This window comes from Oryctolagus cuniculus, chromosome 16 (genome assembly GCF_964237555.1).
Source record: "Oryctolagus cuniculus chromosome 16, mOryCun1.1, whole genome shotgun sequence".
In the NCBI taxonomy this organism is placed as follows: domain Eukaryota; kingdom Metazoa; phylum Chordata; class Mammalia; order Lagomorpha; family Leporidae; genus Oryctolagus; species Oryctolagus cuniculus.
The window spans coordinates 59,738,417-59,751,753 of NC_091447.1; the positions used below are offsets into that span (position 1 = coordinate 59,738,417).

At 70.6% G+C, this 13,337-nt stretch overlaps 1 protein-coding gene across 2 annotated transcripts in view; it reads left to right on the forward strand.

The window, feature by feature from the left end:
* The window catches only part of FSD1 (fibronectin type III and SPRY domain containing 1), a 9,298-nt gene extending 1,111 nt beyond the window's left edge, over positions 1 to 8,187 (forward strand). The window contains exons 3-13 of one of the 2 annotated variants that reach the window (XM_070058639.1): positions 44 to 175; positions 676 to 777; positions 1,406 to 1,428; positions 1,521 to 1,642; positions 2,168 to 2,377; positions 3,744 to 3,842; positions 4,330 to 4,480; positions 5,333 to 5,412; positions 6,144 to 6,395; positions 7,751 to 7,839; positions 7,942 to 8,187. In XM_070058639.1, the coding sequence (XP_069914740.1) occupies positions 44 to 175; positions 676 to 777; positions 1,406 to 1,428; positions 1,521 to 1,642; positions 2,168 to 2,377; positions 3,744 to 3,842; positions 4,330 to 4,480; positions 5,333 to 5,412; positions 6,144 to 6,395; positions 7,751 to 7,839; positions 7,942 to 8,052 (1,371 nt within the window). In that variant the 3' untranslated portion in view covers positions 8,053 to 8,187. The remainder of the gene's footprint in view (positions 1 to 43; positions 176 to 675; positions 778 to 1,405; positions 1,429 to 1,520; positions 1,643 to 2,167; positions 2,378 to 3,743; positions 3,843 to 4,329; positions 4,481 to 5,332; positions 5,413 to 6,143; positions 6,396 to 7,750; positions 7,840 to 7,941) is intronic. The other variant, XM_070058640.1, reaches the window with a different exon arrangement.
* Positions 8,188 to 13,337: the final 5,150 nt, after the last annotated feature.

Here is a 13,337-nt window from a genome sequence, read left to right on the forward strand (position 1 = left end):
CCTGGCCGCCGCGCGCGCCCTCAGCGTCGCCCCGCGCACGCAGGCGAACTCGGCCAAGGTGCAGGAGGACTTGGAGGCGGAGTTCCAGTCCCTGTTCTCGCTGCTGGAGGAGCTGAAGGAGGGCATGCTCATGAAAATCAAGCAGGACCGCGCCAGCCGCACCTACGAGCTGCAGGTGCGTGCGTGCGTGCGTGCGTGGGGGGCGTGGCGCGGCGTCGCTCCGCGCGCCCCTCCCTGGCCGCGGCCCCTCCCTCTGCACCCCCCAGCCGCCCCGTGCCCCCTCCCCGAGTCTGGCGCCCTCCCCTCCCCCTGGTGCCCCGACTTCGCAGTTCTTCCCACGCGCGGTTGGCTCTGACGCCTCCCGTGGCTCCCATGGGCCCTTAGCTGCCAAGCTGGGGTCCCTGAGCAGTGCCCAGCCCCCCCCCCCAACTTCCCAACAGCTCAGATTCCCGGGCCCCCCGGGGAGCAGGCGCCCCGGGCTCAGGTGTAGCGGCACAGGTGGACCTTTAAGGGAGGTGTCTGATTGGCTGCCAGGAGCCAGGCCCAGCTGGGTCCCGCCTCCGTGCAAGGCCAGCAGGTGCAGCAGCCTGGACCCTGCGGACCGTGGGGCGCCCTGGGGGTGGGGTCGGGGGAGGCGGCTCCTCCTCCGCGGGTGACCGGCGCGCGCTACCACAGAACCAGCTCGCAGCCTGCACGCGCGCGCTGGAGAGCTCGGAGGAGCTGCTGGAGACGGCGCACCAGACGCTGCAGGCCGCCGACAGCCCGGACTTCCCCCAGGTGCGTGCCGCCGCCTACCGCCTGAGCGTCCCACGTGGGCGCCGGGTCGAGTCCCGGCTGCTCCACTTCCCGTCCAGCTCCCTGCTGACGCGCCTGGGAAAGCAGAGGAGGACGGCCCAAGTGCTTGGGCCCTGCACCTGCCCGGCTCGGGCCATTGTGGCCATCTGGGAGTGAACCAGCAGGCGGGCGACCTCTCTCTCCCTCTCCCTGTCCCCCCCCCCCCCCGTAACGCTGCCTTTCAAATTAAGTGACTTTTAAAAAATTATTTTAAAGGGCAGACGGACAGAGAGAGAGAGAGATTGCCCGTGCACCTGCTCACTCCCCCGAATGCCGGCAGTCGTCGGGGTTCGGCCGGGCTGAAGCCGGGAGCCAGGAGCTCCATCCGGGTCCCCCACGTGGGTGGCAGGGCCCCGCGTGCTTGCGCCCGCACTGCGCCGGCCAGGGTGCGCCGTGGCAGGAGGAAGTGCCGGGCGCTGGGGCGGGCTTTGCCGTCCTGTCCCTGCGGGCACAGCCCCGGCGCGGCGTGCGCCCCCTGCTGGCTGCCGTGTGCGCCTCCGTCTTGCTGTCTGCAATGGGTCTCTCTCACAGCTGACGCAGCCTCCGACTTTCCTCCCATCCCCGTCTCTAGGCTGCCAAGCAGATCAAAGACGGGTAAGACGCCGGGGTCTGCGGCTGGAGCGGCGGTGGGGCCGCGGGGCGGGGTCCCGCCCGCCTCGGCCACCGCTCCCGCCTCCCTCCCGCAGGGTCACCATGGCCCCTGCCTTCCGCCTGTCCCTGAAAGCCAAAGCCAGCGACAACATGAGCCACCTCATGGTGGACTTCGCCCAGGAGCGGCAGATTCTGCAGGCTCTCAAGTTCCTGCCCGGTGAGGGGGTGCTGGGGGCCGGGACGGCGGGGACCCTGAGGAGGGGCTGAACCCCAGAAAGGCCCTGCCCACCTTGGGATGCAGCCAGAGGAGGCCCCGCCCCTGAGGGTGGAGCCCTGAGAGGCCCCACCCACATTGGGTGCGGACCTGAGGAGGCCCCGCCCCTGGAGGGTGGAGCCCTGTGAAGGCTCCACCCATATGAGGTGCAGCCCTGTGAACATCCTGTGTGGGATGACTCCTGAGAAGGCCCCGCCCACATGGGGTGGAGCCCTGTGAAGACCCTCCTCACCTGGGGGTGGATCCCTGAGAAGGCCCCACCTCTGTGAGGGTGGGGCTTGACCAGTGGGTGGAGACCCAAGGAGGCCCCGCCCACTCAGCCATAAAACTGGGAAAGCCCTGCCTCCCTCGCCGCCCACCCCTTCCCGGAGGCCCAGCCCCCTCCCCAGGCCCGGGCTGGGGGCGTGGCGGGGCTGCCGCCTGCCCGACGCCCGGAGCCTGAGCCGGCTCTCCCCCGGGGCCGCGCAGTGCCCAGCGCGCCGGTCATCGACCTGGCCGAGTCCCTCGTGGCCGACAACTGCGTGACCCTGGTGTGGCACGTGCCGGACGAGGACAGCAAGATCGACCACTACGTGCTGGAGTACCGGCGGACCAACTTCGAGGGCCCGCCGCGCCTCAAGGAGGACCAGCCCTGGATGGTGATCGAGGGCGTGCGGCAGACGGAGTACACCCTGACCGGTGAGCCCCGCCGCCCGCCGCCCGCCGGCTGGGGCCTTGGCAGGAGCGCAGCCTTGGGGGTCCCTGCGGGTCGGGGAGACCCCGGTGGGCGGGAGGCCGGCGCAGGCGCTAACCGCCCCTTTGGCAGCTGAGCGGCTGTAATTACCCCGCAGGGCTAATGAGGAGCCCGCTAATTGCCGGGGGAGCCGCCAGCCCCGCTCCGCGCTCAGCCCACGCCCGCCCTCCGGGCTCGCCGCCTGCTTTGCCTGGCTGTCGCTTCTCATTAGGACATAATTAGAGACGCGCGGGAAGCTGCAGAAATAAATCGACATCGCGCCAAGGAGGAGCCCGGTCCCCTGCCCCGAACTTTTCCCTCCGCCCTCTGCCGCCTCGTTCCTGGGCTTGGAGGGGTTCCGGCTTAGGCGCCTCCTTGCATCTGAGCTGCCTGTGAACCCTGCTCTGTGTGGGCCCAGAGCCTTAGCCCCCGGGTGCTGCTCGCACCCCACGGGATGCCGAGAGAGAGAGAGAGAGAAGGAGGAGGTAGTCTGGGTGGGCTGCCTGCAGGAGGTGGCCGCCTGGCCAAGGCTTGCGAGAGAAGTTTCCAGAGTGTGTTGGAGGGCTGAGACTGTCTGGGGCTGGTTAGCAGATTGAGCTCCATCTGGGAGACATTGGAGAGAGCAGCCTGGATCCTGAGGGCTTAGCCACGAGGGTCTCAGAGCAGGGAGTGCCGACTTCCCTTGGGATGTCTGCAGAGTGGACATCGGGGGCGGCCGGGCCCTGGGTGCCATGAGAGGGCAGAGCCGGGAGAGGGTGGTGCTGTGGCCCCGCGGCAGGGAACGTCCCAGCCGGGGAGGCGGTGGGGAGGGGGGCTGAGTCGGAGAGCGTGGGCTGCGTGCACCATGGGCGCCACCAAGCTCCCGGAAAATGCGGACGATGGGAAATAACTCCGCGTGCATCTCGGCTTTCTTTTTTTTTGCACCCAAATCATGTCCATTCCGATTCCGTCTGTCCCTGGAGGCTTTGTCCAAGGGCCCCGTGTGCCCAGGCAGCAGCTCCCCAGGTCGCCACCAAAGGCCAGGGGCTCCGGCAGTCATCCTGGGAGGTGCCGCTTCCTCCCAGCTGGCCGGCCCGGAGAGAAGACCCAAAGTCCCAGGGCCAATTCGGATTGGCCAGCTTGTGGCATGCCAATCACGGGGTGGGCGGGGACTGGGCTGTAACGCATTCCGATTGGCCAGGCTGGGTTGGGGCGGAGTCAAGCATTGCCTAGCCCCGCAGGTGGGTGCGGGTGGGGGTGCTGTGGGGCAGGGGCTGATGCTGGGGTCCCCAGGGCTCGGACCCCTTGCTCTGACTCAGCCTGGGCGCGTCGCCATCTTGTCTTGCCATCCAGGTCTCAAGTTCGACATGAAGTTCATGAACTTCCGCGTGAAAGCCTGCAACAAGGCCGTGGCGGGGGAGTTCTCCGAGCCGGTGACCCTGGAGACCCCAGGTGACTGGCTCCACCCCCGCTCACAGCCCCGCCCACCCGGTGACCTGGTCAGGCACACATGGCCGCTCTGTCCCTTGCTCCCCCTTCCCTCCAACAAGTGTGGTCTCCCAGGGCTGGAGACTGAATGCCCAGCACGAGGGCGTCCCCAGAGCCCCCGGGGAAGTCCCTCCGTGGTCTAGCCTAACGCTTCCTGCTGCAGCCCAGTCCCCTTCCTGGAGGGCCTCCTCAGTCCAAGTGGGGGCAGAGCTGCCGGCTGGAGCACCCCTGCAGACCCCAGGACCCCGCCGCGTGGTCCCCGGGCCGGCCGGCCCGCCCCGCCCCACGCGGTCACCTCCACGTCTCTGCTGTCCCCATGTCCGCCTCTGAGCTCGGTCCCCGCCCTCCCACTCTCTGCCTCTGTCCTCTGGTTTGTCCTGGTCACTGCCCGTCTCTCCCCGCGTCTCCCTGGGCTTCCCCGTCGCCGTGACGCCCTCGTCTGCCGGCCCAGCGTTCATGTTCCGCCTGGACGGGTCCACATCGCATCAGAACCTGCGGGTGGACGATCTCTCCGTGGAGTGGGACGCCATGGGCGGGAAGGTGCAGGACATCAGGAAAGACGGCAAGGGCCGGACGGCGTCGCCCGTCAACTCCCCGGCCAGGTGCCCCGCCCCGCCCCGCTACGGTGCCCCGCCCCTCCCGCCCCGCCCCGCTATGGTGCCCCGCCCCGCCCCGCTATGGTGCCCCGCCCCGCCCCGCTACGGTGCCCCGCCCCGCTACGGTGCCCCGCCCCTCCCGCCCCGCCCCACCCCGCTACGGTGCCCCGCCCCGCCCCACCCCGCTACGGTGCCCCGCCCCGCCCCGCCCCGCTACGGTGCCCCGCCCCTCCCGCCCCGCCCCACCCCGCTACGGTGCCCCGCCCCGCCCCGCCCCGCTACGGTGCCCCGCCCCGCTATGGTGCCCCGCCCCGCCCCGCCACGGTGCCCCGCCCCTCCCGCCCCGCCCCGCTATGGTGCCCCGCCCCGCCCCACTACGGTGCCCCGCCCCGCTACGGTGCCCCGCCCCTCCCGCCCCGCCCCACCCCGCTACGGTGCCCCGCCCCGCCCCGCCCCGCCACAGTGCCCCGCCCCTCCCGCCCCGCCCCACCCCGCTACGGTGCCCCGCCCCGCCCCACCCCGCTACAGTGCCCCGCCCCTCCCACCCCGCCCCACCCCGCTACGGTGCCCCGCCCCGCCCCGCTACGGTGCCCCGCCCCACCCCGCCCCGCCCCGCCTCAGCTGGACGGTGTCAAGCTGGCCGGCCCAGGGTGGCCAGGGCTGGGGGTGGAGGGTGGAACCCACAGCGTGCAGGAAGGGGGTGGAGACCCTGCGTGGGGCTTTGACAGGTGTATAGGAGTTTCCCAGGTGTGGGACCACACAGGCATGTTCCGGGGATGACTGAGCATGACGGAGCAGGGGGGGACGACTGGGGGCCGCGAGGCCGTAACTGAGACTCCCTCCCCCTGCCGCCCACAGGGGTAACCCCTCTCCCAAGAGGATGCCCTCCGGTCGCGGGGGACGGGACCGTTTCACGGCCGAGTCCTACACGGTGCTGGGTGAGGCAGGGAGCGGGGGGGTGGGGCTGCGGTCTGGGCGGGGCCCTGCAGGTGCGGGCTTTCCTGGGGAGCCTCTGGGATTGGTGAGGGTCAGCGTTCGAGGGGCTCCCGGGAGCTACGGGGCTGCACCTGCCGAGGGCCTCGTCCCGGGGTCGGGGGAGTAGCTGAGGTCAGGGAGAACCTGCCCTGGAGAAGCAGCGTGCACGGGAGCAGCCTTACATCCGGGGAGCAGCAGAGACCCCGGGGGGGGGGGCAGGAGTGGAGGAGAAGCAGAAGCTGAAGGATTAGCTGCACTGGGGGAGTGGCGCTGTGGACCTGGAGTAGCTGGGGTCTGGACTCTGAGCCGAAGGCACAGGAGTAACTGAGGCTTGAGGAGTAGCCGAGGCAAGGGAGAGTCTGGCTGGAATCTGGATTCACCGCCGGCCACAGGAAGGAGCCGCTGGGCCCTGGGGGAGTAGCTGGCCCCCAGGGAGCGCGAGGAGCGGTGGTTTGGGGATTACCTGGTTTCTGGAGGCCTGGAAATGCTGGAGGAGTAGCTCGGGCTTGTGGAGAATCTAAAAGGAGTAGCCAAGGCCTGGAGAGTACCTGGCGGGAATGGACAAAGCCTGGGGCTGGCCGTGGGGGCCCTGGAGCGAACGGGGGGGGTCCAGGGTGCGCCTGGAGGGAGCAGCTGCGGTGCAGGGAGTAGCTGGGCCCGGTCCCACCGCGCGTGCCCGCCCGCCCGCCTGCAGGGGACACGCTGATCGACGGCGGCGAGCACTACTGGGAGGTCCGCTACGAGCCGGACAGCAAGGCGTTCGGCGTGGGCGTGGCCTACCGCAGCCTGGGCCGCTTCGAGCAGCTGGGCAAGACGGCCGCGTCCTGGTGCCTGCACGTCAACAACTGGCTGCAGGTCAGCTTCGCGGCCAAGCACGCCAACAAGGTGAAGGTGCTGGACGCGCCCGTGCCCGACTGCCTGGGCGTGCACTGCGACTTCCACCAAGGTAGCCCGCCGCCCGGGACCGCGCCCCGCTCGGCCCCGCCCCGTGCTCGGCCCCGCCCCTCAGCCTGCCCCGCCCCCGTGGCCGTGCCCCCCACTGCCTTGCCTGCCCCTGGGCTCCGCCCGCCCCTCAGCCCCGCCCATGTGTCCACGCCCCCGCCGCCCCGCCCCCGTGACCACGCCCCGCGTCGGCCCCGCCCCGGGACTGCGCCCCGCCGCTCTGCCTGCCCCGCCCCTCAGCCTGCCCCGCCCCCGTGACCGTGCCCCCCACTGCCTTGTCTGCCCCTTGGCTCCGCCCGCCCCTCAGCCCGCCCATGTGTCCACGCCCCCGCCGCTCCTTCCTGTGCCTCGGCCTGCCCCGCCCCTCGGCCCCGTGACCCTGCCCCGCTGCCCCGCCCCTTGGCCCCGCCCCATGACCATGCCCCGCCCTGGGCCCCGCCCCGGGACTGCGCCCCGCCCCTCAGCCTGCCCCGCCCCCGTGACCGTGCCCCCCACTGCCTTGCCTGCCCCTTGGCTCCGCCCGCCCCTCAGCCCGCCCATGTGTCCACGCCCCCGCCGCTCCTTCCTGTGCCTCGGCCTGCCCCGCCCCTCGGCCCCGTGACCCCGCCCCGCTGCCCCGCCCCTTGGCCCCGCCCCATGACCATGCCCCGCCCTGGGCCCCGCCCCGGGACTGCGCCCCGCCCCTCAGCCTGCCCCGCCCCCGTGACCGTGCCCCCCACTGCCTTGCCTGCCCCTGGGCTCCGCCCATCCCTCAGCCCCGCCCCCGTGACCGCGCCCCGCCCCCTCGGCCCCACTGTATGACCATGCCCTGCCCTGGGCCCCGCCCCGTGACCGCGTCCCCGCCCTGCCCTGTGCCCCGGCCCGCCCATCAGCCTTGGCCCTGCCCTGTTACCGACCCCTGCTATTTCACCCTGTGCTCTGCCCTTGGCTCCGCCCCCGTGACCGCGCCCCCCAGCCGCCCCGCCCCTCGGCCCACCCCCGGCTCCACTCCGTGACTGCACCCCCGCCGCTCCACCTTGCGCCCCGCCCCTCAGCCTGCCCCGCCCCCGTGACCGTGCCCCCCCACTGCCTTGTCTGCCCCTTGGCTCCGCCCCACCCCTCAGCCCCGCCCATGTGTCCACGCCCCCGCCGCTCCTTCCTGTGCCTCGGCCCCGCCCCCCGTGACCGCGCCCCACCGCCCCGCCCCGTGACCGCGTCCCCGCCCTGTGCCCCGGCCCGCCCATCAGCCTCAGCCCTGCCGTTACTGGCCCCCCGCTGCTTCAACCTTCGCTCCGCCCTTGGCTCCGCCCCCGCCCCTCCGTGACTGCAGTCCTGCCCTTGGCCCCGCCCCCATGACCGCGCCCCGCCCCGCCCCCGCAGGCCTCCTGTCCTTCTACAACGCCCGCACCAAACAGCTGCTGCACACCTTCAAGGCCAAGTTCACACAGCCGCTGCTGCCTGCCTTCACCGTGAGCGCGCACCCGGCCCCTGGGGGCGGGCGGGCGGGCGGGGGCGGCCCCGGCCGCGGGGGCTCCCCGTCTGAGCCTGCCCTGTCCCGCGCCCGCCCGCAGGTGTGGTGCGGCAGCTTCCAGGTGACCACGGGCCTGCAGGTGCCCAGCTGCGTGCGCTGCCTGCAGAAGCGGGACAGCGCCACCAGCAGCTCCAACGCCAGCCTCACCTAGGCCGGCGCCCCCCCCCCCCCCCCCCGCTGCCCAGGTGCCCCGGAGCCTTAACGCCTCACCGGGGGCCACTGCGAGGGAGTGGGCGCTCGGGCGGGCCCTGCTCCCCACTCCCCTTCCAATAAAGCTCAAACACTGGCCAGGCCCGGGGCTGGTTCTTTGGGGGGCTGGGGCCTCAGCTCTCCCAGCTGTGCGATGGGGGTCTTTCCTGCAGGGCGGAGGGGGTACGTGGGTCCAGGGCGGGGCGGAGATCCCCCTGGGGAATTCATGCCCTAACACCCGCCAAGTGCGTGGGCTCGGGGCCCTCTCCCCTGACACCGCCCGCTGGTCCCCACCGTGTCCGGCTCAGTGCTCCAGCGCCCGCCTCTTCCCCCAGGGTGTCTGTGTCCCAGCCCTGGGGTCGGTACCCAAGCCTCAGCTGGGCCATGGACACCCCCAGTCCAGGGGTGTTGCGAGTCTGCAGGCTCTGTGCGAAATGAAAATGAACTCAGAGCATCCGGAAGTTCAAGGCCAGGGCGCAGGGGGGGTCCCGGCGTCACCACGCGGGTCAACACCCGGGACACTGCCCTGCCTCCCGCCCACTGGCCCCGCACCTGTGGTGAGGCAGCAGGCCAGGGTTGAACCGGCCGCCGTCTGTCTGGCCAGGCCACCCTGGAGGCTGTGAGCTCCGAAAGAGGCAGGGAGGGTGGAAGGGAGAGGGACGCGACCCTGCCTGGTCTGAACTCCTGCCCACTTCTGGGTGGTGGAGGACGACCCTGGATGGACAGAGGCGTGGCGTCCCCTGGGCTCTGAGCCTGCTCCCTCCCCGGGACTTGCTCTCCCGCTTTCTCTATCCGCTTCCACGCGCGCAGCCTGGACAGAGCAGGCAGCTTGGAGGAGGTGTGGTGGCGCGAGGGCCGCACCCACCTGGCTGGGTCCTCCCCCGGTCCTCGCGGCAGGAGGGGCAGCAGCGCCCCGTTGGTTTGCAACACGAATAGTTGGCCCCTGCGCCCAGCGAGGTGCAGGAGAACTGGGGGTGGGGGGGGTGCCGTCAGGGCTCGGACCCCTGTAGTGCACTTCTGGGGACGCGGCTCCTGCGTGTCGGTCACGTGCTTGGGGCCCTGGCGCTGACCACTGGCGTCCGGCACGGGCAGGGACCACGGAGCGCGCTCGGCTCAGGCTCCAAGCGAAATTCCAGCCCCGGTCCAGGGCCCCGCCCCCAAGGAGGACCAGACGCACGCTGGCTCCTCCCCCAGCAGAGTTCCCCACCACCAGGGGGCGGGATTCCCGCTGACTCCTCCCCTGACCCCCCTTCCGGTCTTCGGAGTGCTCCGCCTCCAAAGGGGCGCGGCCATGGCACCACCCTTAGGTCCTGACTCAGCCTGGGGGCTCACTCCCACCCCAGGATTTGGCTTCGTACCCCGCTCTGGACTCCCAGGGGAGGCCCAGCCCTGGCCCTGGTACCTGACTCCTCCCCGAAAAGCCGCCACCTTCCCCACCCCCAGGGGGTGGGGCCAACCCATGCCCTCGCCCCCCGCAGCGCTGGCCACGCCCACGCCCACGCCCCTTTCCCCGCTGCTGGGCCTGGGTGCCTGAGACCCCACGCACACCAGTTGAGTGGCTGTGGGGTGAGGGTCGCGTCTCTTGCCGCCCCCCAATGGGTCGCAGCAGTTGGAGCCAAACCCCGCCCCCGGCTCCCCGGGCGCCTCACCACCGCCCCTAACCAGGCGCCCTCTTGTCGACCCCATCCCGGAGCCCCTGGGGCCTGGCTGGGCACTCGCCGGGGCACCGCCAGGGCTCGGCGGCCTCCTCCTTGGCCATCAGGGACAGGTACCCTGTGGCAGTCAAGTGGGACGGGACGCGTGGGTGGGGTCTCTGGCCCCGGGGGTCGCCGGTCGGGGAGCAGTGGGGGTCTGTGTGGGGCCTCCGAGGGATGGAAGACAAGGCAGGGGCTTCGGAGGGCTCCCACCTCCACCACGGTCTCCCGGGACTCCAGGCTCTCCGCCTGGAAGCAGAGCGTTTGTGTCACTGGGCCTCGGTCTACGCATCTGTGAAATGGGGCTGGGGCACAGAGTAAGCGCCCAGCGATGGCTGCACGCAAGGCCCCCGTGGTGAGGGCTTTCTTTGGCGATGTGACCCGTCCACGTTTGGGAATCTGGACGCCTCCCACCTCCCTGGGGGCAGAAGCTGAAGCTGTCCCGAGGCCCCCAGGCACTGCTCCGGGCGCTGGGACTAGGGCATGCTGGGATTGAGCTGAGTACGGTCAGGCCTGCTCCCCGACGGACCAGCTCTGCGCTGGTTTATCCGTGCCTCAGTTTCCCCCCGGCTATAAAACGGCCACCGTGGCAGCACCTACCTAGGAGGCTCCGATGAGTTTGGAAAGTGCCAGGGTCTGCCCTGAGTCGTGCCACGGCCACCACTACTCCCGTGGCTGGGACACCGGCCCTCATCTGCCCATTTCACAGCAGGCAAAGCTGAGGCGCAGAGCCTGACCGTCGGCTGGTGGAAGCCCAGGAGAGGGGAGGTGTGCAGTCGGGGTGTGAGCAGGGGCGTCGTGAACTCCGGGGCTCCCGACGACGTCGGCGCCCGGCGGAACTGACTCTGCACGGGAGGAGGGGCAGGGGGTCGAGTGGCACACACGGGACCCCAGGGCCAAGCAGTGAGACGCGGGCCCGGCCTCGGCCGATGCTGACTGTGGGGCGTGGTGGGTGCTTCGTCCTGAAGAAGCTGCACACACGTGCCCACACATGTGCACCTGCCCACACACGCGCTGGCCCCGTGGTCACCCCCTAGTCCTGCCCAGCGTGTGTCCCTGTTGGCTCTCGATGTCCTCACCTGTCCGGACCTGGGCCCTGGCGGCTTGGGAGCCCATGCAGTCGGCTCCGGGCTGGGACAGGACGGGGAGGAGACACCTGGAGCATCTCTGATCTCGTGTGTATCCAAGAGGCTGAGAGAGAGAGAGAGAGAGAGAGAGAGAGGGAGAGGGAGAGAGGGAGAGAGAGAGAGAGGGAGAGGGAGAGGAGGGAGAGGAGGGGAGAGGGAGGGAGAGGGAGAGGGAGAGAGATGGAGAGGGGAGGGGGGGAGAGGGAGGGAGAGGGAGGGAGAGGGAGGGAGGGAGAGGGAGAGGGAGAGGGAGGGAGAGGGAGGGAGGGAGAGGGAGAGGGAGAGGGAGAGAGAGGGAGGGAGAGGGAGAGAGGGAGAGGGAGAGGGAGAGGGAGAGAGATGGAGAGACAGAGACAGAGGCAGAGAGACAGGGAGAGAGGGAGAGTATGTTGAGAGAGAGATGGATGGAGACACACACGCGCACACACACACACACACACACACACTGATCCAGTCAGAGGAAGAGACACAGACAGACAGGTGGCCACAATCCTCGTGGGCTGGCCCCTGGCAACTGCTTGCCCCCCCAGCACCCACCCCACCCTTGAAGGCTCAGAAAGGCTGCTGGTACCAGGGAGAACGCAGCAATGCCCGGCCCCTGCCCCCTCCCCTGGCTCCCTGCCCCTTCCCTGTTTCTCTGCCCCCTCCCCTGGGTCCCTGCCCCCTCACCTGGCTCCCTGTCCCCTCCCCTGACTCCCTGCCCCCTCCCCTGGCTCCCTGCACCCTCCCCTGGCTCCCTGCCCCCTCCCCTGGCTCCCTGCCCCCTCACCTGGCTCCCTGTCCCCTCCCCTGTCTCCCTGTCCCCTCCCCTGACTCCCTGCCCCCTCCCCTGTCTCCCTGTCCCCTCCCCTGTCTGCCTGCCCCCTCACCTGGCTCCCTGTCCCCTCCCCTGTCTCCCTGTCCCCTCCCCTGGCTCCCTGCTCCCTCCCCTGGCTCCCTGCCCCCTCCCCTGGCTGCTGGGCCTCTGCTTCCGTGGTAGGGGGAGGGAATGGCGCCCTCGGGCTTCCCTGCCTGTGGTCGGCTTGTGGCTGAGGCCGTGGCCAGCTGGGGTCCCCTCCTTCCAGCCGGTTCCCCTCCACCACCCGCTGTCAGCTCCCCCCAGGTCAGGGCCTTGGACTGAGGCTGGCACCTGAGACGGCCACACGCGGGCAGCCTCCCACCAGGGTGCCAGCATGGGGCCACCCTGCCCCTCGGGGCCAGGACGCCCTGCACCTGTCCAGCCCTGTGGCTCACCGGGCACCTTTGCCTCCTGCCAGGGCGTGGCCCGTGCCTGCCTCCATAGGGGTCTTCAGAGCGCCCGTGGCAAAGTGGAGAGAGACTTCATCACACACATTCTAGTATTTTGAAAGTTTTGTGTTTCTTTCTGAAATTTACTTGAAAGGGGGTCAGTGCCGTGGCGTAGCGGGTTAAGCCTGTGTCTGCAGCGCCAGCATCCCATAGGGGCATCAGTTCGAGTCCCGGCTGCTCCTCTTCCGATCCAGCTCCCTGCTAATGCGCCTGGGAAGACAGCAGACGACGGCCCGAGTGCTGGGGCCCCTGCACCTGCGTGGGAGACCCGGATGGAGCTCCTGGCTTCAGCCTGGCTCTGCGTAGGATGACGCACATACCCGGGGGCGGGGTGGTGGGGTGAGCGGGTACCCGTGGATAGAACAGCTCTCTCTAACAACAACTGGGGCTGAGCCACAGAAAAGCCAGGAGTCGGGAGCTCCATCCGGATCTCCCACGCAGGTGCAGGGGCCCCAGCACTGCTGGTCCGTTTTCCACTGCTTTCCCAGGCGCACTAGCAGGGAGCAGGATGGGAAGAGGAGCAGCCGGGACTCGAACCTGGGCTCCGATGGGATGCCTGCCTGCAGGCTAGGGCTCAACGTAGGTCGCCCCAGCGCTGCCCAGGAAAATAATTCCCTCCCGCCCCCAGTGCCCCACCCCGTCCTCCAGGCTGCGGGCCCCGGGCAAACCCAGCCGCACTGGAGCCCGCTGCACGGCGCCCCGCAGCTCCGGGGGCTGCCCGCCCCGGGCTCGCAGCCCCGCCGGGCCAGCGGCGGGGGACAAAGGCCGCAGCTGCGGTGTCCAGGGCGCGAACGGCCGGCCGGCGCCGCTCCGCCCACGCCGGGGGCCGGTGCAGGCCCAGCAATAGGAGGGTGAGGGCAGGTGTCATCCCGGCAGCCGATTGGCTGGCCGGGAACCAAGTCTGAAAGCGATTGGCTGCCTGGGGTAGCGGGGTTCTTGGTGATTGGCCGACATGCGCGGTCGCTCATTGGCTGTGTCGGAGTTCCACGGACTCAAGAGTTTAACCCTGATTGGTTGGGGCGGGAATGCAGAGGCTGCCGCTGATTGGTTGGTGATGAAATAAATACGCTTGCGCTGATTGGCCGGCGGCCTCCGGTCGGGGCCAATCAGGAGGTCAGCTGCGGGCGCCCGGGCGGGCC